Here is a 25,053-nt window from a genome sequence, read left to right on the forward strand (position 1 = left end):
AAAATAAGACACTGTCTTATTTTCGGGGAAACAGGGTAGAATGTTATATATGCATTTGTCAGTCTGACTTTTCCACACTTCAAAGGGATATATGTAATAACTACCATCCTATTTTTCTCTCTTCACCTTCATGATCAAGCTTCTCACTATCTGCATTTCCTTACAACTTACTTGCTCCTACACCTCTCTGAGGCTATCTTCCATTCTCACCTTTCCCCAGAACCTTTTCCTTCAAAGGCCACTAAAGATATCTTCTATGATGTCTCGCTCCAGTGGACTCTATCAAATCTTCCACATCTTACAGACCTTTTAGTCCTTTGATATTTTGATAATCTGTTTTTCTTCGTTTTCTTTCTCCCTTGACTGCTCTGTTTCTCCTTTGCTGTCCTCCAGAATTTGCATCCCTATTTCATATCCGTTACTCAATACAAGTCATCCTCATGGTAGGTTCAGGAACAACCAATGATGAACAACAAACACCACGTGGTGTACACCTTGGCCTTGCAAAAACAAAGTAAAATGGAGCAGTTAGGGACACAGGCTCTAGAGCTAAAATGCCTGGATTCAACTTCCCACTGTTACCTACTGGCTGCATGACCTTGGCAAATCACTTAAATTTTTCTGTATCTCTCTTTATCCATAAAGCAGGAATAATAACAGTGTCCATCTCAGAATTGTTGTAAGGATTAAATGAGTTAACACATACAAGGTACTCAGCTGGAACAGAAGAAATTCTCAGTGTTACTTATTATTGTAGCAAATTTTACCCCAAAACATGACTACTTGACATAAAGAATATTTTGAATTAAAGGCCATTCACAATCAGAAAGCATCTACTTGCATAAAACCAGACTGAACAGATCAGGGGATCAAAGAGGGGTAACTGACTTCCTTTCTTCCCCCCTGAAAGCTAGCACGCCTGGCCCAAATCATTTAAAGCACAATATGTTCCTGGGTGAGGTGGCTCACACCTGTAATCCCAGCACTGTGGGAGGCTGTGGAGGGAGAATTGCTTGAGCTCAGGAGTTTCAGACTTGTCTGAGTGAGAGTGAGACCCTGACTCATGAAAAAATGAAAAACCCAGCTAGGCACTGCTTCTGCTTCTGAGGCAGCAGGATGCCCACAGCCCAAGTCTAAGGTTGCAGTGAGCTATGACACCATTGCACTCTGCTTAGGGCATAGGGTGGAACTCTGTCTCAAAAGAAGAGAAAAGAGAAAGAAAAAAAAAAAAGAAATGCGGGCAGTGCCTGTGGCTCAGTGAGCAGGGCGCCGGCCCCATATACCGAGGGTGGTGGGTTCAAACCCGGCCCCGGCCAACCTGCAACAAAAAAATAGCCGGGCGTTGTGGCGGGCGCCTGTAGTCCCAGCTGCTCAGGAGGCTGAGGCAGGAGAATCGCCTAGGCCCAGGAGTTGGAAGTTGCTGTAAGCTGTGTGAAGCCACGGCACTCTACCGAGGGCCATAAAGTAAAACTCTGTCTCTACAAAAAAAAAAAAAAAAAGAAAGAAAGAAAGAAAAAAAGAAATGCAAGGAAATAAAAAGAAAAAATCAGGCAGTGCCCATAGCTCAGTGGGTAGGGTGCCGGCCACATAACACCAAAACTGGTGGGTTTGAGCCCAGCCCAGGCCTGCTAAACAACAATGACAACTGCAATAAAAAAAATAGCAGGGTGTTCTGGTGGGCACCTGTAGTCACAGCTACTTGGGAGGCTGAGGCAAGATAATTGCTTAAGCCCAAGAGTTGGAGGTTGCTGTGAGCTGTGATGCCACAGCACTCTACCAAGTGTGACGTAGTAAAACTCTGTCTCAAAAAAAAAAAAATTAAAAAATAAAAACAAGGAAATAAAAAAGAAAAAATAAATAAAACACAATATCTGTCTCTCAGGTTAATTTACAAGTCAATCTGTTTCCCCTATCCATCCTCTTTAGCAACCACTTGCAGTAGCTATATTCCACATTCTCTCCCCACTTCTAAAAAGTATCTGACCATCATTGAGACACCGGGTAATCATTCTTGTGATTCTCCCCTGTGCATAGTATCTGGAAATAAACCTTTCTCTTATTAATCTGACTTAATTGTAAGTTGATCTTTCAGTGAACTATAGGGGGAGAAAAGGCAACTTTTGCCATGGCCCCTACATAATATCTGAAACTTTGATTTTTTTCCACAAATGAATAATTTACTTTTCATATATTTTTAAGACAATTTCACTTTGTCACCCTCAGTGGAGCGCCGTGGCTTTATGCTCATAGCAACCTCAAACTCTTGGGCTCAAGTGATTCTCTTGCTTCAGCCTCCTGAGTAGCTGGAACTACAGGCCCCTGCCACAACGCCCAGCTAGTTTTAGTAGAGATGGGGTCTAGCTCTGTCTCTGGCTGGTCTTGAACTCCTGAGCTCAAGCAATCCATGGCCCCAGCCTCCCAGAGTTATAGGCATGGGTCACTGCCTCTGGCCTTTCTTTTGATATTTAATTTTCAAAATGTATACCACCCCTCAGTAATCTCATCAAAAGTATCACTTTTCTTTCTACTCATTTTTGGAAGGTCAGTTTGTTGTTGTATTTTGAGTGACAAACAATTGGACTGGAGATCAGTCTTAGGCTCTTCTCATTCTACACATTCTTCCTGGCTTTAAGTGTTAATGAGATGTCAAAGACTTCCAAGTCTATCCTTTTCCTAGACCTCTGTCCTGACCTCTAGATCAAGCCAGCCAGCTGCCTACTGGGCAGTTTCTACTAGACTCTCTGACTGCAGCACAACAAACCTCACATATCTAAAAAGAGCTTGCATTTGTATTTCCTAACCCAGTTGAAGGTAACAAATCCATTCAGTCACCCAAGTCAGAAATCTCTCACCCCTTCACCCATTAACTGGTTGACAAGTAATACTGATTCTTCCACTTAGCAAATTTTTGAATTTATCTTTTTCTCCCTAACCCTACTGCTGCTATCTCAGGTCAGGCCTTCATTACTCCCTGGATGAACAGAGGTCTAAATGAAATGCGTCTCTGACTTTACTTTTGATCTTGCTCCATCTTTCATACTATAGTCATAGAAATCCTTAGGGCGGTGCCTGTGGCTCAGTCCGTAGGGCGCCGGCTCCATATACCGAGGGTGGCGGGTTCAAACCCAGCCCCGGCCAAACTGCAACCAAAAAAAAAAAAAATAGCCGGGCGTTGTGGAGGGCGCCTGTAGTCCCAGCTACTTGGGAGGCTGAGGCAAGAGAATCACTTAAGCCCAGGAGTTGGAGGTTGCTGTGAGCTGTGTGAGGCCACGGCACTCTACCAAGGGCCATAAAGTGAGACTCTGTCTCTACAAAAAAAAAAAAAAAAAGAAATCCTTCTTAAATGAAAATTTTATCCAGTTATTCACCTGCTCAAAAGCATTCCATGGCTCCCTAGACACTTCTGGATAAAGTCCAAGCACCTATGCTTGGCATTAAAAAACTTTCATTATCTGGTCCAGAGCTACTTCTCCACACTCACCTCTTGCAATGATTCTCACATCTTACATTCTGGCCAAACCAAACTTCTGGCGGTTCCCTGAACATCTCTATGCTGATTACTCTTCTGTGTCCCTAAATGTGGTCCCCTTCACGCCCTATCTGATTTTTTTCTTTTGAGACCGAGTGTCACTATGTATCCCTCGGTAGAGTGCCATAGCATCACAGCTCACAGCAACCTCAAACTCTTGGGCTTAAGCTATTCCCTTGCCTCAGCCTCCCAAGGAGCTGGGACTACAGGTGCCTGCCACAACATCTGGCTATTTTTTGTTGTTGTTATTGCAACTGTTGTTGTTTAGCAGGCCCAGGCCCAGCTCGAACCTGCCAGCCTTGGTGTATGTGGCTGGCGCCCTACTCACTGAGCTATGGGTGCCAAGCCCTTATTTGATTTTTGTTGGCAAAATTTTATTCTTCTTTCAAGATAACTTGATTTTTATTTCCACTCTATTATCTTTCCTAAGTTCCTCAGATAGACAAAATTTTACTCTTATTTTGAGATAACTTGATTTTTATTTCTACTCTATCATCTTTCTTAAGTTCCTCAGGCAGACTTCAGTGTTTCTTCAAGTTAGCTAGTTCCTCAGGACAACTTGGGTGTTTCTTCCTTCAGGAGAGCTAGTCACCTTGAATTTACCTTCATTATAATAATTATCACTTCACATTCTATTCACCATTTTACCTGTCAGGTTCTCACCAATCTGTGCCTTCCTTGAGGGTAAGAGCCATTTTCCTATTTATCTTTGTACACCCAGTGCTTAAGGTACCATTTTTCCCATAGAATTTACTCATTTCCACTGCCTCTCGTATCTCTGCTGTCTATCTCTGCAGAGAGAGTAATTCTTTTCTCCTTTAACATTTGGATAAAAGGCATTTTCTCCACTAAAGTTTCCCTGATTACACTCACTTCGCTCTAATCAATCCTTCATTTTATTCGTATTATGTCCTCAGTGTTTGCAGAGGGCTTCTCCAACAAACATGTTTGGGCTTTAATGGATTAGACTCCATTCCTTCTTTTAGCTCAACCACCCTAAAACCTTTAAAGGATCATCTGCTGAAATCATTCATAGCAGTGATTTTTAAAATTAATTTCTTTTGAAATCCCTGTTTCTTTACACGTGGAGAAGCAGTCAGACTCCACGATTCTTGCCCTTCTCAAGCCAAGTATCCTTCCTGTGAGCAATAGGAGCAGAAAGGGCAGAACATCACTGCGCTTAACATTTGAACTCTGAAGAGAAAGATTTCCAACCTAATCAAGAGCAGGACCTTGTATCTACTTAAAAATCAACAATTAGCCAGCCTTGTGGTGGGCGTCTGTAGTCCCAGCTACTGGGGCAGCTGAGGCAGGAGGGTAGCTTGAGTCCAGGAGATTGAGGTTGCTGTGAGCTATGATGATGCTACCACACTCCACCCAGCGTGCTCTACCCAGGCGAGAATCTCACTAAATAAATAAATAAATAAATGAGCAAGAAAGAAAAACTTCCATAAGTGCTTGAAGCTAAGACCTATGGGCAAGACAGAATGTTAACACTTCCCAAACTAAGAGACGCCTCCCCACCTCTTTAACTCATCTCCTTTCTCTCTTCTTTCTGCTAAACTTGAGAAGTGCCAGAAGGAAATCAAACTACCCATGCAGCTTCAGGGATGGATTAACCCATTGTACTGTAGCAGTTCTGGAGAGGCACAAAAGAAGATGACACACAAAATACCCAAGAAAGTCCTTTAATATGCTCAGTGCCCTAAAAGCTAATAACACCACTAAATAAGTAAAACTGGAAGGGGCATGCTACATTTGTTTTACTCCCGGCATCTCATGCTGCTTTATAAATAATCCTCCTCACTAGATACTTTGTTTTCCCTAACTAGACTGAAAGTTCCTGGAGTCATCAACCAGGTATATTTCTTTTGGAGCCCACAAATTGCCCACCATACTGAGTACATAGTGTAGGCTCAAGAAATATTGTTAACCAACTAATTACTAAGTAATTACTTTTGCTTCAGGAATGCTTATTAGTCACAAAAAACCACGAAGTCTTGAAAGCCAAGAGGAAGTATTCATCTGTTGGTATACATTTTCCCTTGGCTATGCATTATACAGAAGTTTCCTTTGGAAATGTAAACAAAGGATGCCTGATGAGCCAAGACAAAGAAAAACTATATATAGAGATCAAGTGGCCACAGTAACAAGGTCAAAACGTTCCCTTCCTTAACCTGACTAGAGGTAGTCTTGGGGTTGCCTCTACCTCCTTCCCATGCTCTCCAGTCCCGACAGAAAATATTTTCTGCTGCCATCTACTGAATTCTGAAAACTGGGCAGCAACTAAAACAATCTACCTTACCACAGAATTCAGCTATGGAATTCCTAGTGATCTTAATCTCTGTTTCTGTAATAATAGGAAGACTGCAGCTTTGTTTACTTTGTGAGGAGAACAGAGAACAAGGAGAAAGGACTAGCATAGGGAGGCGATATTTACCCTCCCTTTATGAAAAGCCAATCTGTGACAAAAACATTTGCAGACAATAAGGAAGGGGAACAGGTTTGGCAGGAAAATAGTCTATTCCAGTTTTCTCAGAAGTGCTTTAGCCCGGCATCCTCCACACACACACACACACACACACACACACACACACACACACACACACACACTGCCCAATGCCTGGTTTACATACACTGTGAATATAGTCATTCCCTATACACAAATCTGGATTAGATAAAATGAAAAAATTCCAAATCACCCTTCAGTGTCTGGTTCTCATGACTGCCAGTTTCCTACTCTTTATTCATTTTATAAAGTATTTATGAAATCTCAGTCCCTTCATTAACTACATTTCTAATCCTGAGGCTCATCCTAAAGGCTTTTGGACACACAGGCTCTGTGTTGAATGAATATAATAAGTAGCCTGGAATCACCCTATTATTAAGAGGAAGTTAAGGGCAAGTCCCTAACCTTTCAGAAGGGATGATGTCATGGAGGACAGCCATGGTCTTCCATAAACCATCCTCTAGAATTCCTGTCAAAGAATCCTAAACTGATAGCTCATTATTTTTTCCCAGTTCTTAGTTAATGTTTTTATTCCATTGTCTATATTTCCTGTACATGTACATCCACCCATCAGGGTGGATTTGGGGGTAGATACTGTGTCTAAGCTGTTTTCTTTGCACTTGGGATAATGCCAGACATAAAGAGGTATCGGTAAAAGTTTACCTTTTGTGTAACTAGAGCAGACAGTAGCCTACATGTACCCTACGGGTGATTCTTAAATATCTACTTAGCTGGTTCATCATGGGGCTATTCTTTCTTCCCGCTTTACTTATATATGGCAGCACTAGTGTCACCTTAGTTAAGGCTCAGCCGGGAACACTAAACTTCAGAAAGGCACTGTTAAAACATTGCCTGTTACCTAAAAGGCCACAGTTTGAGTCCTCCTCTATTAACACAATGATGGATTGTTTTAGGAAACTTGCTCCTTCCACTTTTTGAAAAGAGTAGGGCTCTGAATATAAAAGCTTGATTGGCAGGATAGGCTGGGAAAGGTTAGAACAGGGTATGATTGGGTGAGGCTGGTAAGGGTGATAAGCACCTCAGGGATGGAGAGATGAGACATTTTAAGGGTCCTAAAGTGGATGAGCAATTAAAATAAATTGTTTGCTTTGCTGTTGTGACTACGACTTGTTGCTCTGTACTTAATCATTTTGATGAGAATGAGGAAGGTGATGATTATAATTTCTAGCTACATTTTATTCACTATTAGCTGTTACCCCACCTTCAATCATGCAAATTCTAAACCCAGGGATCCATTATCTTGTCTCCTGCTTACAATACTCCCTTGTCCCTTCAACAGTGTGGATTTCTTTTACTGTAATCTAACAGCATAATCAGAAACTCTGACAGAATGAAACATAGAGGGATTCTGATTAGCTGAAAACCACTCCAAAATATTTTCTGTGTTGTTTCTCCCCATCTTGGAAAGGATGAGATAGGAGAAAAAATGAACAGAATAAAGAAAGTTCACCATTCATAGAATCAGGACCTATGAAATCTGGAAAGAAGCTGAAGGTCATGTGGTCAGTTCAACTCCTCATTTCATAGGTAAGGACACTGAAGCTGAGAGGCTAAATGAATTATTCACGTTCATACTACCAGTTAACAGAAAAGCCAAGTCTAGATCCAAGTTTTCCAACTCACATTCCAGTGTTCTTTCTTTTCATTCCTCAGACTTCTGCCCAAATCCTATGCCTCATTCTCCAATCTCATATCTGAGTTTAGCCAATATCTAATATACCCTACATATAGCACCACTCTCTTCCACAAATGGAGTGCCCAACAGGAATTACATTTCTATGGCATGTTCATCATATAAATACACTATACTTGAAGAATCCCATTATTTTAAGAAATCCAAATGAGTAGAGGGTGGAGGGTAACTCATATAGTTAAGAGGATTATTTGCCTTATAAAATTTTCCATAGTCTCTTAAATAGGAATTCTCAGGTAAGATTACGTTATGAGATGTTCATAAAATTATTTTATTACTTAAAATAAAATGAATTTTTTTGAGACAGTGTCTCATTATGTCACCCTCGGTAGAGTGCCATGGCATCACAGTTCACAGCAACCTTAAACTCTTAGGCTTAAGCGATTCTCTTGCCTCAGCTTCCCGGGGAGCTGGGACTACAGGTGCCCACCATGATGCCTGACTATTTTTTTGTTGCAGTTGTCATTGTTGTCCATTAGGCCAGGACCAGGTTCAAACCCACCTGCCTCAGTGTATGTGGCCGGCCCCCTAACCACTGAGCAATGGGCACCAAGCTGGAAAGAAAATGAACTTTGAACTGTTACATTTATATGTCATACAAGTAAGATCAGATTATCAGGCTCTAAATAGAATTGAAGCATTTTTATCCAACCACTACCATCAGTAATCCTATAGTATTTTACCCAACTTGCTTACACCTTAAGCTCTGCCATCAGCCCTTCAACAAAATCAACACAAAACCAAATGCTACCTACTGCTAGTTTCATGGTCTTGAGAAAGAAAGAGTGGTAACACCTTTCTTTTATTATGTCCACTTATTCTAAGCTCTGCTCTAAGATTTGATGTACATTAAGAATTTTTTAAAGTCTCACACTCACACAGCACTTTACAATTCACAGACAACTTCAAGACAGATATCATTTGTTGATGACAAGAGTAAGTGGAAAGGTGATGAGTGAGGATCAGGTGGGGTGCATGGTATAAACAGGACCACAGGCAGGGGAGGAAGGGAGGAAAGTCTAGGAAGAGGAGAAGCAGTCCTGATACTGACCTTACAAAAATAATATTACACTGAATGAAACTCACCCAAGGATTCCCAACTTCCCTATGACACCCCAGTAATCTCTTTAAGGAGTGATAATGTCCAGTTTGATGAAGGAAGAAGCATCCTTTCTGTCTGATTCACACATTGCCTACTGTTTAGAAAGGAGAAAGAATTGTCCCTTGGACTGTTGTCCCCCCAGTCCATCATCACAACCCAATTTTTTAACCATAGATATCTGTCACTTTTTATGGAATAAGCATCTTAAAGGAATAAGACTTCCTAGAACTATCATTCAGTCCTTCTCTCCAAATAACTGAGATACACTCTGACAAAAGTGAAATCCCCTAAAGGATCAATGATCCCGGTCCTCTGAAAGAAGAACAAATGTTTCTGTTACGTACCTCAACCTGCTGGCAGATCTGTATTAGTTTGGCCATTTGATTTTCTAGTTCGCTGTTGCGCTTAACCAGGTTGGTGAGGTTCATCTCCAGGGTTTGCTGTCATTGCAGAGAGCATGATGTCAGAGGCAACAGGGAAGAGGAGAAAAAAGAACAATGAAGTGGAGAACCAATGTCATGTGAACATTAGTCAGTCAATAGACAAATAGTTCAAAGATTCATTTAGCAGGTGCTATGGGCCACGCACTATTCTAAGTGCTAATAATAATGCCGTACACATTTGCTCATTATGAGAACACAAATGACATTCACGACTTTGTGAATATAGGAATTTATTGACATTAAAGCAATCTTCTGTTTTCAATAATTTTTTTGGCTTTTCAAAGTATTTCATAGGCAATTTCATTTGTCCCCCTAATCCATGTGTATTTATCTCTTTTACAGATGAGTAGACTAAGAAAACTATTCAGATGGTCCTTGACTTACAGGGCAGTTATATCCCAGTAAACCTGAAAGTACATTTTCAGCTTAAGATATTTTCAACATACAACTTACAATTTTCAACTTACAATCCATCATAAGTCAGAATGTAACTCCATCATGAGTGTAGGAGCAACCTGAATGCACATCACATTCGCACCATAATAAAGTTGAAAAACCATTCATAAGTTGAACCATCATAAGTCAGGAACCATAATAATTACTGAAAGTTTGCCAGACACTGCACCAGGCAATTTCATATACACCATTTAAAAATCATAACTGCCTCACAAAGTAGGAGATGTCAGCATTTTACTGATGAGAGAACCAAGTTCAGAGTGGAGTTAATGTGTTTTGCATAACCATATAATTAGTATGTGGCAAAGCTGGGACCGGAACTCAGGTCTCTAGCTTTAGGCCAGAGTTTTGCCCCAGTGTCCATATTTTTTTTTGTCTTTTTGTTTATAACATATTTATCAGTAGGGTCCTTTAGGAAAAAAAGAGGTAGGCTGGGCGTGGTGGCTCATGCCTGTAGTCCTAGCACTGTGGGAGGCCGAGCGGGGTGGATTGCCTGAGCTCAGAGGTTCGAGACCATCCTGAGCCAGAGTGAGCCAGAGTGAGATCTTGTCTCTACCAAAAAAAGCCGGACGTTATGGAGGGCGCCTATAGTCCCAACTACTTGGGAGGCAAAGGGCAAGAGAATCACTAAAGGAAGGAAAGAAAAAAATAAAATAAAAAAAAAAACAAACTTCAAACTAAGATGAGTGAAAGCCAGTTGAAATTGAAAGCAAAATTGAAGAAGAAAAAAAGAGGTAATATTTTGAGTTTGGGATTCATCAAAATCTAGCATTGTATCTCACAGCTTTCCTTGTTTGCCACTGAGGCATTGCCCAAAAGTGTCAGACTCCAAAACACAAAGCCTGACCGTATCAAAGGAGGACATCCACTGCTTACCATTGCTTACTGGTACACAGACTCTTTTAGGTACATATTAGGAACACTTTACACATCTGTTGAATATAACGTGGTTGCAATGGTACTCGGAACTCCAGCATTTTTCAGTTGCGCAAGCTACCCTGTCTGCCATTCCTTATGTGAAAAATAGAATTTTATTTCATCCTAGATTGATTATGGGTTTTGATTCCTCCCCATTCTCAAGTCTTTAGTTCTAGTAGCTGCCTCTCCTCCAGGAACCAACCCAATATCCTCCTTTCTCAATTGCCATCCTAATATCCCATAAAGTTTGTTCCAAATGTAATACCCCCCACCCCTCATCTCGGCCCCTATTCTAATAGTGTTCCTTCCCTTAGTCATGTTCATTATTTCATTGCCGTCTCCATGGTTCCTATGGTTTGTAGTTCAAAGTTCATGCTTTTGAAAAAGTGGATTGGGGGAGCAGGAGGGAGAGTGGAGACATAGAGGAAGAGAGGGGACTTGTATATTCGACTCTTGTCTTGTCTGCTAAGTAGCTGTGGCTCCTTCATATCCTTGGCACTATTCCCATGAATATATCCTAGAGGATATATTAACATAGATGTGTTTCTAGGCTGGGTAGCTGGATTTCACTTGTTCTCTAGTTAGATTATCAGGACAAGCTTAACCCTTACCTCCGTTCTTGCCAGATCTCTTTCAATGTCTTTGGCTTTATTTCCACAAAATGATCTTTCAACATTTATTCCATTGTTTTTGGCTTGGAGGCACAATGTCTTCCCTGACCTTCTTTAATCACACAACTATTTGGATTTTTGGCCTTCTCAGCAAGGACAAGTGGAAGAAAGAAGGAAAAAGGAGGGACAGCAATCATTGATTTGGGCATGATCTCTAAGCTAAACTAGTGTCAGGGGAAACGAGAAAAAAGAAATGGTAGTTCAGGGATTTAATACAAAAATGTATTGAGTACCTACTCTCTTCAAGGTGCAGTGACTTCACAGATAAAGAGGAGGTAAAATTAAGATGAGTCTTGAAGGATAAATAAAATTTAATAGACAGAGATGGAGGGGGGGCAGGGTATTCCAGGCATAAGGAAAAAAGTAAGCAAAAGTAAAAAGAAGTAAAGTCTATGGCATGTTCAAGAACAGTAGTTTAGTTTGGCTAGAACAGAAGGTACAAACAGAGTGGTGGAGGACAAGGCTGGAAATGGAGATTGAGGCCCCATTATGAAGGTCTTGACTGCCTTCTGTGCCCTTTTTTTTTTTTTTTTTGAGCACTGGGGATTTATCAAGGGCTGCTGAGCAAGGTAATGGCATAATCAGGACTGCATTTAGGGGATTAATCTCACAGCATTATGCAAAGCAGACAGAAACAGGAAACGATGGAGGGCAGGACACTGGTTGGGAGGCTGCAGTTGGTAATATTCAAGGCAGTTGGTAATGCAAGTCTGGGCCAAGGTAAGAGGATAATTGAAATAAATGTGTTTCAAGAAAGGATTTGTCTCTGTCAAATATACAGAGATTACAAGAAAGATGAGGATTGATAAAAGGCAGCTGGATTTTATAATTAGAGGTCACAGATGACCTTTGAAAAAGGACTGTAGTAGGATTTTGGAAGCAGATGCTAAATCACACAGGGTTAAATAGTATGATGGTAGCCACAAAGTAGAGGCTGCCAAGACTCCACTCCTCTTCAAGTTTGGCCATAAAGTGAACATGATAGAGCTATAGTTTGATAAAAGAGTCTAGCTTAAGCCAGAGAGTGGGAATTGGTAATAGACCCAATTAGTTGATGGGTTCCTCTGTCAGAGTAGTCCAAATTCCTAGATCAATGGAAATTCCATGTATCACAAATGAATATATTGATATATTAAGTCAACATAATGTAGATTGATGAACCCAGAGCAGGTAATAATATTAGAAATCTATGTTTCCAACTATAATGCATTTTTATTCAAACATGGGATTCCACAGGTAGAATGTTTTTAACAAGTACATGTGACCTGCAAAACTGGTCATGAAAATAATATCTCATAAATAATTCACAGCGCAGAGCAGGACTAAAATCCCTGCCGAGTTTTCCTCATTTATGGCCCAGAACTGAGACTCATGGCTTCTATAAAGCCACTGAAAACAAAGATTAGGGCTGAACACATAATTTTGGGTCTGGTTGGGTTACCATCACAGAATTATGGCAAATGGTTAGTTTGCTCTGGCCCCTTAGCAATTTGCAAAATGCCAGCACATTTTAACAACACAGAACCAGAACTGACAAGATGACTCTAATTTCAACTTTACTTCATTAATATGAAAATGCTTTGAAAAATAAATCTTTGGCTAATGAAAACACCATCTGTTGATGGCTTTTTGCCACTGTTTTCTTACATTACGAGACATAATTTGAGGAAAACACTGAACATTTACTTATTCACTTCCTATTCATTTACAAGAAATTAAAGCCTACTCTCAAATTGGAATTGATTCTCAATAATGAACATATGCAAAGAGAAGCAGAGAATTGAAGCAATTATGCAGTCTGAGGAAGTCAACCTTCCTTATCATGCTTAGTACTGATGAACCATTTAGAACTAAAAATTCTGGGCCACTGTAAGTTTGAATGACTTGATTGATTTGGCCAAGTAATTACCTTGTCTATATTCTGGCTGAATAACAAAGAGGATATGTGTGTGCATAAAATCTCTTAATATAAAAGTAAACATGTCTCTGTTGTTACTCGGTTTTGAAAAATTGGTTTGTTTTGCTCTTCTCTTGTGCAGCCCAGTTAATGACTGGGCCAAGTTCCCTCTATCTAAGCCCAGTTAGTGTGACTTTCTGAGATCTGTTGAAATGTGACAGCAAGAGAGCCAAAGTGGCAGGGTAGATTGGAATAGAGATATCTGCTGGGAGGAAACAGGGACAGGAGGTTGATGGGGGAGCAGGATGAAGCTCCCATTTCCTGCTGCAGGAGGTTACCTCTGGGTCCTTCTGTGCTTCCTCACTGCGAGGGTTAAAGAAGCCATTTTAGTTTATGAAACAAACTCTGAGACTCTCTTCACCTCCAGACAAAATTGTACATGTGTCTAAATGGCACAAAGCAAGAAGATTTGGCTGGCTTGCATAACAGATTTTAAAAGGCCTAAGTTAGCTAAATTGGCAGTCTACACTGATTCCATTTTTACCCAAGTTCCACTTCATTTGTATCATACAGACTTGGCCTCTTTGTGCTATGTTATTCCCTTCCCAAAAAGGAAAATGTTTTGCCATCTGAGAAAACTGGACACAGACTATTCTCCTTCCAGACAGCATCCCATTAAAAGAAGTGGTTTCTCTAATCCTCTCAAATAATTGCTGGTGTTCTCTCACTTTTCTAGACACACATTATTTCAGGTAGCTTTTTCATCAGCTCCCTCAAGAAACCTAGCCACACATCAAAACACCATCTCTTCACTTAGGTGAAGGCAGATGACACTTTTGGAGCAAACTGGACCAACATCTCCATTTGTCATGCTTCATGAAGGCAATGTATTCACACATGTATAGAACACCTACATACACCCATCTGACACAGTAAATCCTAAAGCCAAGGGGTGCAGTTTTTGTTTAATTCTATTGAAACATGTAGTATTGCCACTGAATGTCTGAATTCTCTTTTGCTTTCTAAAAAAGATACAAGGGGAACATTATCTAAACCCAGACAAGATCTTGACTGTTTCAATGTGGGAATTGAACCTTGGAGCCAGGGGTTGGAGGGACGGTTGGGGTGTGACTGGTGGGAGACAAGGGAAGAAGGGCAGAAAGGCCAATCACCCCAAACCTGAATCTTCTCAATTGACAGAAGACAACTTCATCTTTAAAAAAAAAAACGAGCCAGTGACCCCATTACTATTCTCTGACATGTTCTTTTTTGACATCCTGTCTACACATCAAAGTCCCTAGCTCTTCCAAAAGCCAGAAGGCAGAATCTTCCTATGCTTTGGGGGTCACAGTCTGCTTTCCTTTTTTAACTGCTTGTCTTAAAAATACTTACTTTGCTTTTGCTTCAGTCTGTCACTTTATGTATCAATTACATACGGCCTTTCAACAACAGAACCCACCATCTGGTCCACAAACTGAAGCCTACACCCTTATGCCAGAATTTATTCTTTCTGCAAACATTTATTTGCTGTTGTATAGACACAAGCTACGTCCCTGAATGAGGTATATCAGGTGATATATTGGATGTATATCATGTAGGTATTCTCTGAGGTTTAGTATAAAAAATAACCAGACCCTCTAGCCAGATTATACATCTGCCATCCCTCTTCTGATGGTCCTGCAACCATTGAGCAAGGACCCACCTCCCCTACTCTCCTTTAGCAGGAATGCTACTCAACCATCCCTCATTTCTTTTCTTTTCCCTCTCTTCAGGTGCATAGCATGATTAAATCTCTAGCTGAAATCTCTTTTGGAAGGGCCAAATAATAAGAAAACCTGTACTAAAAAACCCAAATCCAGTGTTTATTTTGATAGCACTTAGAATAGTGAGCCAAAGCCAACTCTACTTTCCTGGAAGCCTGAGGACTGAATTCCAATTGCACTATTCTTCAGTTACAGCCTCCCATACACATCCTCCTCTTTCTCTTTCATCTGCTATTCCTTCATGTCTAATTTCTAGATCGTAAGTCTGCTGCAAGTCTCAATTCTCAATCCTCACTCAGCCCTACCTCCAAACTGACACCCACATCTATTTCTCTAGCCCAAATATTTTAGCCACTGGAAAGGCCTGATTTTTAACTCCTGGCACACCTGCCCTTACAGTTCTAAGAGTACCCCATGTTTGAACAAAGTTCTTTTCTCTTGATTAGAACATTCTCCTTCCCTGACCCCAAATCTGTCCCCTGATGGGGGTTTCAAAATCCCTCTCAAATTCTGTTTTGCTGTCCCTCCTGTGCTCTCTCACAACCTGCTGTGCTTCCACTGTCATAGCACTCACCACACTGTCTTGTTACTTTGTCCTTAACTGTCTGTCTCCTTACACTAAACTGAGAGCTCCACCAAGGCTTAGACTGTCTTAATTATTGTAACAACACCTATCCTGGTACCTGGCACCTAATAAGTATTTGAATGAATGAATGCTGAATGACTCAAAATCACATAAAACTCAAATCTAAAATCAAAGCATCCCACCAAAACTAGTGCCCCTTCCTAAATTTCACCATTTTTGTCCTCAATACCACCATCCTTTAAGATATCACCAACTCAAAAATCTTTTTTTAGGCTGAGTGCAGTGGCTCATGCCTGTAATCCTAGCATTCTGGGAGGCTGAGGTGGGTGGATTGCCTGAGCTCAGGAGTTCAAGACCAGCCTGAACAGGAGCGAGACCCCGTCTCTCAAAATAGCTGGGCGTTGTGGCAGGTGCCTATAGTCCCAGCTACTTGGGAAGCTAAGGCAAGAGGATCTCTTGAGCCCAAGAGTTTGAGGTTGCTGTAAGCTGTGACGCCATGGCACTCTACCGGCGACAAAGTGAGACTCTGTCTTAAAAAAAAAATCTTTTTAATAATTTCTATCACCTAAAACTACCACAGTCATTCACTAAGTCCTATAAATTCTTTTGTCATGGACTCGCTCCAATTTGATGCTTCTCCAATAAATTCATTCACAGAGCTGGGTGTGGTGGTGCATAACTATAGTCCCAGCTATTCAGGAGACTGAGGCTGGAGAATCACTTAAGCCTATAAGTTCAAGAAAAACCTGGGCAATATAGTGAGATGCCATCTCAAAAAACAACCAAAAATCCCCCAAATTAATTCCTGATTCCCTATTTTTGAGCCCTATGCCATCCTTTCCCTGACCTCTCCTCCTGCTTCAGAGCATCCTGTGCAAACCTGTGTGGTGGCACTTATCATACTGAATTGGAATTTTCTCCTTACTTGTCTATCTCCCCTACTTAGCTCCAAGTCCCTTTAGGGCAGGAACTATGGCTTATTTCCTGTGTCCCTAGATCCTACCACAATGTCCAAAGTATTCAATAAACAAAGAGAGTGTTCATTAATTGTTTATTAGATGAATGAATGAAGCCCTAGCCTAAGTCCCTGAAGCTATCTATAGTTTCAGTTATTATCTGTTCTATCTTCAAGGAAGACAAGGCATTACCTCATTATATCAACCTTTCTTGAACTTGAAAGCCATTATCATATTTTTCCCCTTAAACTTCACTTCTTGGGGTAGAATAATTCTTGTTTCTTTAATCTTTCCTCACCTATATCACATTTCTGTTATATGTTTCTTTGCCCAACAATAACAGACAGGAGTTTCATCCACCCAAGAACAATCTCTGAGTCAACATTTTATAAATTTGTTCTCAAACTAATGATTGTTAGCTCCTTTCAAATGATGAGATGATCTGGGACAAAAGAAAAACAGAAAGATAAGCGTACAGATAATAAGAGTATCTACTTGCTAAACTTCCTCTAAAACCAAAGAAACAATGGAAAATATCTTCCAACACAGGGTCCCATTAATACTAAATGAATTCAGAGCCAGACAAATCAATATAAATCTTGGTGAGAAAAGAATAGGGGTTCAAATGAGTCTCAAAACACAATTTGAGGAGAGATGAAGTAAAATGCCATTTTCACCCACATACACACATGAAACATATAATGAGCAAGTCTTGAACAGTTAAGATACCACAGGAAGCCAGATTTATAAGCAAAAAAAGATTTTATTATTATGAATTGAAAGCTGGTTTAGCTGAGAAACCCCATCACAAATACTGCCACCCCAATACACAATACACACATGTCACCACCATCACCACCACACTTCAGAGCATACAAACCTGTATGCAAATGCTTTGCTCTTATTATTATATATTTGGCTGCCGTGATTTAATACCTGAGTGAGAGTGAGCAACAACTTTTTCTGTTCTCTCACCTTTTTGTTGGGCAAAGAAACATGTAACAGAATTATAATAATCACATCTGATTTATACAGATGTCACCACAGGGTTAGGCAGTTGGAAAATGGTAACCCACTGTGGTTTCCACTGAAGATTTTTCTTATCATGAGTATATGTGGTCTGGCTCATTTATTAGAATGATCCCTAATCTCAGGACAGGTTCTACTGAGGCTCTAACACTCCTTTGGGTGGCTACAGAAAGCTTGCCTCATACTCATGGCCCCCTCCTACCCAACTTATCAGAAAATTAACACAGACACTCTCTTATCTTCACGTACAGTGACACCTATTTATAGGCACTTTAGTAAACAGAGTCATTCTCAGCCACTCATTTATGCAGGAATACACACACTCATAAACAGTGATGCGTACATATGCATCAAAAGATACTCTCTCTCAACCCAGTCTCCCAAAAAGATTATTGCTCTCCCTTTCTCTTATATTTACACTCACACTTACTCAGAAACAAATCAAATGTCCATTGGTACATAAGCTGAAAGGGTATCTGTCTTGGCAGACAGAAGTGGGTGTCAAGTAGGTGAGTAGACAAATGACTGGGAGAAGGTGGTGGCTGAGTGAGAATGGGTGGGTGGATGACAGAGTGACTGAGTAGGAAGGAGGACAAGTAATCAGCTGTGATAAGATTCTAGAATATTATATTTTCCAATGCTTTACCTCTCATTGTGGCATTCCTTTGAACATTCTCCAAGTCTCATATCTCCCTTCTCTTTGTCTGGCAATCTTTAGCTCACTCTGTCTCAGTCTCTCAGTCTCTCTTCGTGTGTGTGTGTGTGAGTGTGTGTGTTTTACTTTCCCATGGCAAAAAAGCTTATGCCAGTGCTAGGTAATATTTTATTACTACAAGATCCCTGATATGTAAACGCAACTGTATTGAAGAATTATTTGTAGAAATGAATTTGTGGAAATGTAATGAGAAAAAGAAAATGTGCTTGTTTATTCCTTTCAGGAAATTCCTCTATTCCCCATGGTTTTCATCAGCTATATTTTTGGCAGGCTGTGGGCATGGAAATGTGAAGACATCACTCTCAGAGAGAATCACAATAATCACATCTGATTTATACAGATGTCACCACAGGGTTAGGCAGTTGGAAAATCCAAAGATCAAAATAAATAGGCACTTAAAACTAAGGACATGCTGGACATGTCATACTTGTTCTAACACTCTGGTTTTGAATATTTTCAGTAATTCACAAGAGATTTTTTCCCCCAGACATCTAAAAGTATTCATCATGGCAAGCCAGAGTTTACATTTTCTAAGATAACAACCAAAGAAAGCTATAGGTCCTAGTATATTTCCTAAAAATCCCTTATGACTGAATTCATTTGGATTTCTTCAACAAATACTGTATGTGCTAGGCACTATGAAAAGGAATACTGAAGAAGTAAAAGACACTGTTTCTGGCTTCAAGGAGTTTACAGTGGAACTTCAGTGTGTTGGAGTGGCCTTGGTTTGAATGGAACACTAAAAAATAGGTAGGATTCCTAAGCAGGGCAAAAGGAGAGCACTAGTAAAAGGTAAGAGTCAGAGAGAATGGTGTCTGGGCCTGGTGGCTCACGACTGTAATCACAACACTCTGGGAAGCCGAGGTGGGTGGATTGCTTGAGCTCAGGAGTTCAAGACCAGCCTGAGCAAGAGTGAGACCCAGAACAGACAGGAATTGTGGCAGGCGCCTGTAGTGCCAACTACCAGGAAGGCTGAGACAGGAGAATCACTTGAGCCCAAGAGTTGGAGGTTGCTGTGAGCTGTGATGCCATGGTACTCTACTGAGGGCAACAAAGTAAGACTCTGTCTCAAAAGAAAAAAAGAACAGAAAATGGTATGTTTAGCACACAATTAAGAAGGAGGCTCACTGGGTAGATGAAGCTACCATGTTTGAGAGGAGTAGGGGAAAAAAAATAATGAGCAGCACAGGAACTGAGTTGTGCAGGACTTAGAATATCAATTAAAGTCTGTCAGCAATAGAGAGCCACCAAAACTTCTTCTCTTTTTATAAAGCCAACATTTACCAATACAATAATATGAGACTGGGCATGGTAGCTCACACTTGTAATCCTAGCACTCTGAGAAGTCAAGGCAGGTGGATAGCTTGAGCTCACGAGTTCGAGACCAGCCTAAGCAAAAGTGAGACCCTGCCTCTACCAAAAATAGAAAAACTGAGGCAAGAGGATTGCTTGAGCCCAAGAGTTGGGGGTTACTATGAGCTATGATGCTATGGCACTCTACCCAGGGCAATAGCTTGGGTTTCTCCAAAAAAAAATACAATCTATTTTTTTTTTTTTGAGACAGTCTCACTTTGTTACCCCTAGCAGAGTGATGCACCTTCAGAGCTCACAGCAACCTCAAACTCTTGGGCTTAAGCGATCCTCCTGCTTCAGCCTCTCAAGCAGCTGGGACTACAGGTGAGGTCTCGGCTCAGTTTGATCTTGAACTCCTGAGCTCAAGCAATCCACCGGCCTCAGCCTCCCAGAGTGCTGGGATAATAGGTGTGAGTCACTGTGCCCAGTCCCTCAATCTTTTCTAAGGAAAGAACCCCATGTGTATAATCAAAGTTCTAAAATGTGAAGCAGTTTTATAGAAATGTAGCATATCCCATGAACTAAGATATATATTTGGACTAGCAAGTAAAAAGAGAAAAGCAATAGAGAAAATAAATACTCTGATACGCCTTACTACCATGATAACTGTTATGAACACAAGTATTCTTCAAAAAATTAATTGGAACACTGGTAGCCTTCTGAAGGACATATGTCCTGCATCTTAACCCTGTGTAGACTAGACAACTAAATAAGATCATACAACTATACTAAGTCCTTATTTTGAAAACATGTTAAGATGACAGGTTAGTTTTTGGTTATTCTGAGCTTTTCTCTATAACATAACAAATATTAGCAGCCACTAATCCTGATCGGGAAGGTTAGTGCATTAAAAGTAGTTACAAAGGCCAATAATGAAGCTCCAGAACCAAAAAGTAAAAATAAACACTGTTTATTTTTCAGCTGCTGGCCAGAAAAGCAGCCCCCTAGATGTATGTAAATATATATACTGCAATCCCTCTCCTTCTCCTATAGGACTGCTGTGCTCCTCTCGGGGCCAGAGGAGTTATGTTCAGACAGTCTCCCTCATTGCTTCTGACAGCCAGCTTTCTCTCTCCTTTCTCCTTGGGGAAGAATCAAGCAGATTAAGGGGATAATCCTAAATACTTTTCTAATTTAACATTAACCCAAAGAAGTGAGCGTATGTGACACTGAAAGTCAGTTTTCCTCTCTACTTAATGTGGACAATTAACATCCTTTTACACTTGGCACCAAACCAAAGCGACCTCCCCCCCACCGTGCACACACACACACACACACACACACACACACACACACAAGCAGCACCGCCCTTTCCCTCCCCAAAGTCCAAGATGTTCCAGACAACATAACGAACCACACAGTTGGGAATGATTCATATGTTTCCAGTCTCCATCCAAAAATGAGCAAAAATAGTTTCCACTTAATTTATAATCAGAATTTTCTCCACATTTCCTAAAATATTAAAAGGAAACTATTCAAAATCTAGCCTTTCTTTCTCCAAAAATTACCGATTAGTCACAGACGAAAGTCTCTTTTGGTAAAAATACTTTTGTGTTCCATCTATCCCTGGAGATGAGGGCTACAGCTGCATGATGCCAAATATATAATCAATTATTCAGAGTTTTCATGTTTTCGGATGTTTTCAAATAGCTGGTGTTCTGTAGATACAGGCTTACTCTATCCAGTGTTTTTGTTATCTCAACAGTACATATGGATACAGATTTTTCTGTTTGGAATATTTCTCAAGGCCAATGCCTTATTGTAGTCCCAACACCTGCAAATATTTGGCAGAGATTGTTCTATCCTCTCCATATCCCCCACTGTTCCTACAACCCCACCCCTATCTTTTGCCATTTTAAAGCTGTAAGTTTATACAGTATGTCCTTTCCTTGATTCCATTAATCGTTTATCTATGGCCCATGAAATGCGAAGTTGCCAGAACATAAAGTTAAGTTTCAAATCACATTTCGTGGGAAAAACTTCGGGTCCAAAATAAAGTGGCAGTGGGCTACAGTAGAGAGGAGAGTTAACGCTGTCTAGAGTTCCAGTTCCAGCTCTCCTATTACTAATCAGTTCTGTGACTTTGACCAAATCACTTAACTTATCAAAGTCTCAGTTTATGCAACTTTAAAGTATAGGGCTTTAACTAGACCAAGTCAAAGGCCCAACATTATATAAATTTGAGAATTGAAGTCAGTGAGATTATTCCTCTCTGCAGCATTGATATGGATTAGAGTATCACCTTGGATGAAATCAAAAGATAAACATTATGTACAAATTTATAAATATTAGATATAAATAATAACCAAAAGAGGCACACAAACCATTGTCAACATGACTGTCATTACTTACAACCAATTACAGAAGAGAAAAAAATGTATCCAATTCTGACTACTTGCCAACATAATTTTTACATTATTTATAAGGAGTTTTCCACAGTATGGCAGGAGGGAAATCTCCACTGCCTTCTTAGCCTCCTCTTATCCTATCTGGGTCTTTCTTTTAGGCTGATTTATGTACTCAGGCCTAGTTTGGGGTGGTAATCTTGCTATCCATTTAAATTCTGGAATCTGTTAAATAGGTCCTTTCTTAAGAGAAATGATACCACACAGCAGGCAAGAAGTGGTGATAAAAACAATTTGCTGTATCTGTCATTTGTTAATATGAATGTGAGGTAGGAGGATTTAGACTTGCTCACAAATATTCTGTGACTTAACAACTCCAGAAAACTGTCCACAGAACACAAATGAGAGATTAAGAATTTCTAATGTAAGAACTTTAAACAAGTGTTCAGTCTATAGCCCATAATAATGAAACCTGGCACAAAATTTGATACTGGATTAAGTATTTTTTGCCTTCAATTTAAATTTGTAGCTCTGATACTTGATTATCTCTTCTGATTTCATGGCACACTGAAGTTTCTTGTGTGTTTGTTTTGTTTTGTTTTGTTTTTATAGACAGCTTAGAATGACCCCTGTGTGTAGTGTTTAATGGCAATTTGTAATGGCCAATGCCAAACAGTTTTTTCTTTAGTGTATGGTGTGTGCAAACACAAACATATGCTAGGGAGGCACCTGTGGCTCAAGGGAGTAGGGCGCCAGCCCCATATGCCGGATGTGCCGGGTTCAAGCCCAGCCCTGGCCAAAAACCACAAAAAAAAAAAAAATACGCTAATGTCCTCCACAGAAACCTTTCATCTACATAGATATGCTCAGACACCTCCACCTCCACAGAGATACACCCCACCTTCCCATTGCTATATACACACATGCAAATCAGCACATATGCTAATTATAGTACACCTACACAGGTATTCACATACTTGAAAGAAGAGGAGGAAAGATGATAGCAAAGATATGTAATGTGCACTATTTAGTGCAGATTACATGAGGAGATAGGGTGCTCTTTCTCTGAATGCACTACTAGTGTGGCAGGCCATGGGCCAACTCCCTTAGAATTGGCCAGAAAAATATGAATGCAATAAGGTTAATGCAACAGATGAGACAGGTTCCTGTGAGAGACTGTAGGTGAGTAGGTTATTCCTCCTGAGAACAACTTAAAGTTAACTCATCTGTCACATAGGAAAAATGATCCATTTTATTTAGAACTTGCTAACTGCATACCTTGGTACTAAGAGACAAAGTTTCATAAGGGATATTTCTACAGATCCCTTACCTTGAGTTTCTCAAATCGATCATTCAGGGATGCGACATGATGGTCTCGGTGACGACCCACCAGTTTGCATAAGGCACAGATCAGTTGGTCGTCAGATACACAGTACATGTTCACCTTCTCATTCTCATGGTCCAGGCAGGTGATCCCTCGAAGATGTGTGTCTGGCACTGGTTCCACCAGACGGTGGCTGGTGAAAGGTTTCTTGTTGGGGTGTGTGGCCCGCAAGCAGCGGTCACAGTAAGAGACCTCACAGGTGATGCACGTTTTTACTGCATCCCTTGGCGGGTCCTGCTCACAGAATTGGCAAGCAATTCGCTCACTAGACATGGTGGTGCTAGGCCTATAAGTCCTCTCCCGGCGGCTCTCACTTGGAGAATTAGGCCCACTGACTGAAGCCTTCTGAAAGCGATCAATAATGTTCTGCAGGGTCACATTCCTCTTGAGACCATCGAGGCCCCGGTGGTTAAGCGAGATAACATACCTGCATGTAGGACACTGGAAAGCAGTAATGGGTTCAATGGATTCACCAGAGCTGCAGCTTGAGACTAAGATACGATGGGCACAGCTGAAGCAGAGGCTATGAGCACAAGGGAGCAGAAGGGGGTCTTCAAACAACTCTAGGCAGATTGGACAGGTCAATTCAGACTCCAGTGTTTCCATCTTTAGTGAAAATAATCCTGCTGAGGCATTAAGAACCACAGAGGCTGGGCTTTCACCTGTGAAGAATACAATACGAAAGTCATTAAGCATTTTCAAAGGAGAAGTGGATATAACATAATTATGCACTAACCAATGGTAGCTTTACATGCTGGGCTCCCCAGGGATGCTTGAGAAATAAGAAAGTAATTTGGGAATTAATCAGGAAGCCTTTCTCCTCCTTCAAACCTTGTTTTTGAAAAATGCCTGCGTTTATTTTCCTGTACTAATAAATAGAACCGAGAGGCTACCTCTGAATCCTGGCTGACTGATTAACATTATCATTCCAGCTCACAATGTTGCCATGGATCGTTCTCTCACTGGCATCTCTTGTCCTGGGCTATGACGAGGCTGAGGCCCTGCAAAATTCTCAATCTCTACTCCCCAATATTGTTCTCTAGTTCACTTCAAGGTAAAATATAGGAGCCATTCCTATTTCACATCCTATGGGAGGATAAAAAGGCCATATTTTAAACTAACTCTGCTTTCTGAAAAGATTCCATTCGGAGAGCCTGCATGAAAAAGAGAGATCTTTAGAAAAATATAGTTCTTGGTATAGGATGATAAGCTCTTCTTCAGAGTGTAAACTTGAATTACTTCCTATTATCATACATGGAAATTTCTATTCCATCCTAGTTCTAATAAACTGAGCTACTAGAGACAAAAGATAATAGTTTTCTTTTTTTTTTCTTTCTTTTTTTTTTTTTTCTTGAGATAGAATCTCGCTTTGTCACCCTGGGTAGAGTGCCATGGTGTCCCAGCTCACAGCAACCTCAAACTCTTGGGCTAAAGTGATTCTCTTGCCTCAGCCTCCCACGTAGCTGGGACTACAGGCACCTGCCACAATGTCTGGCTATTTTTTTGTTCTTATTGTCATTGTTGTTTAGCAGGTTCGGGCCTAGCAGGCTCAGGCAGGATTCAAGCCCACCAACCCTGGTGCTTGTGGCAGGTGCCCTAACCACAGAGCTATGGGCGAAGAGCCCACCTGTCTACTTTTTAGAGACAAGGTCTCGCTCTGGTTCAGGCTGGTTTTTAACTCAT

General features: G+C 40.6%; 1 protein-coding gene across 4 annotated transcripts in view; it reads right to left on the reverse strand.

Moving 5' to 3' along the window:
• The window catches only part of MID2 (midline 2), a 124,986-nt gene that overhangs the window by 79,517 nt on the left and 20,416 nt on the right, over positions 1-25,053 (reverse strand). For all 4 annotated transcript variants that reach the window (XM_053580216.1, XM_053580218.1, XM_053580215.1 and 1 more), the window contains 2 exons: positions 23,317-24,032; positions 9,199-9,294 (listed from right to left, as the gene is read on the reverse strand). In XM_053580216.1, coding sequence (XP_053436191.1) covers positions 9,199-9,294; positions 23,317-23,976 — 756 coding nt within the window. In that variant the 5' untranslated portion in view covers positions 23,977-24,032. The remainder of the gene's footprint in view (positions 1-9,198; positions 9,295-23,316; positions 24,033-25,053) is intronic.

This window comes from Nycticebus coucang, chromosome X (genome assembly GCF_027406575.1).
Source record: "Nycticebus coucang isolate mNycCou1 chromosome X, mNycCou1.pri, whole genome shotgun sequence".
NCBI classification, from domain to species: domain Eukaryota; kingdom Metazoa; phylum Chordata; class Mammalia; order Primates; family Lorisidae; genus Nycticebus; species Nycticebus coucang.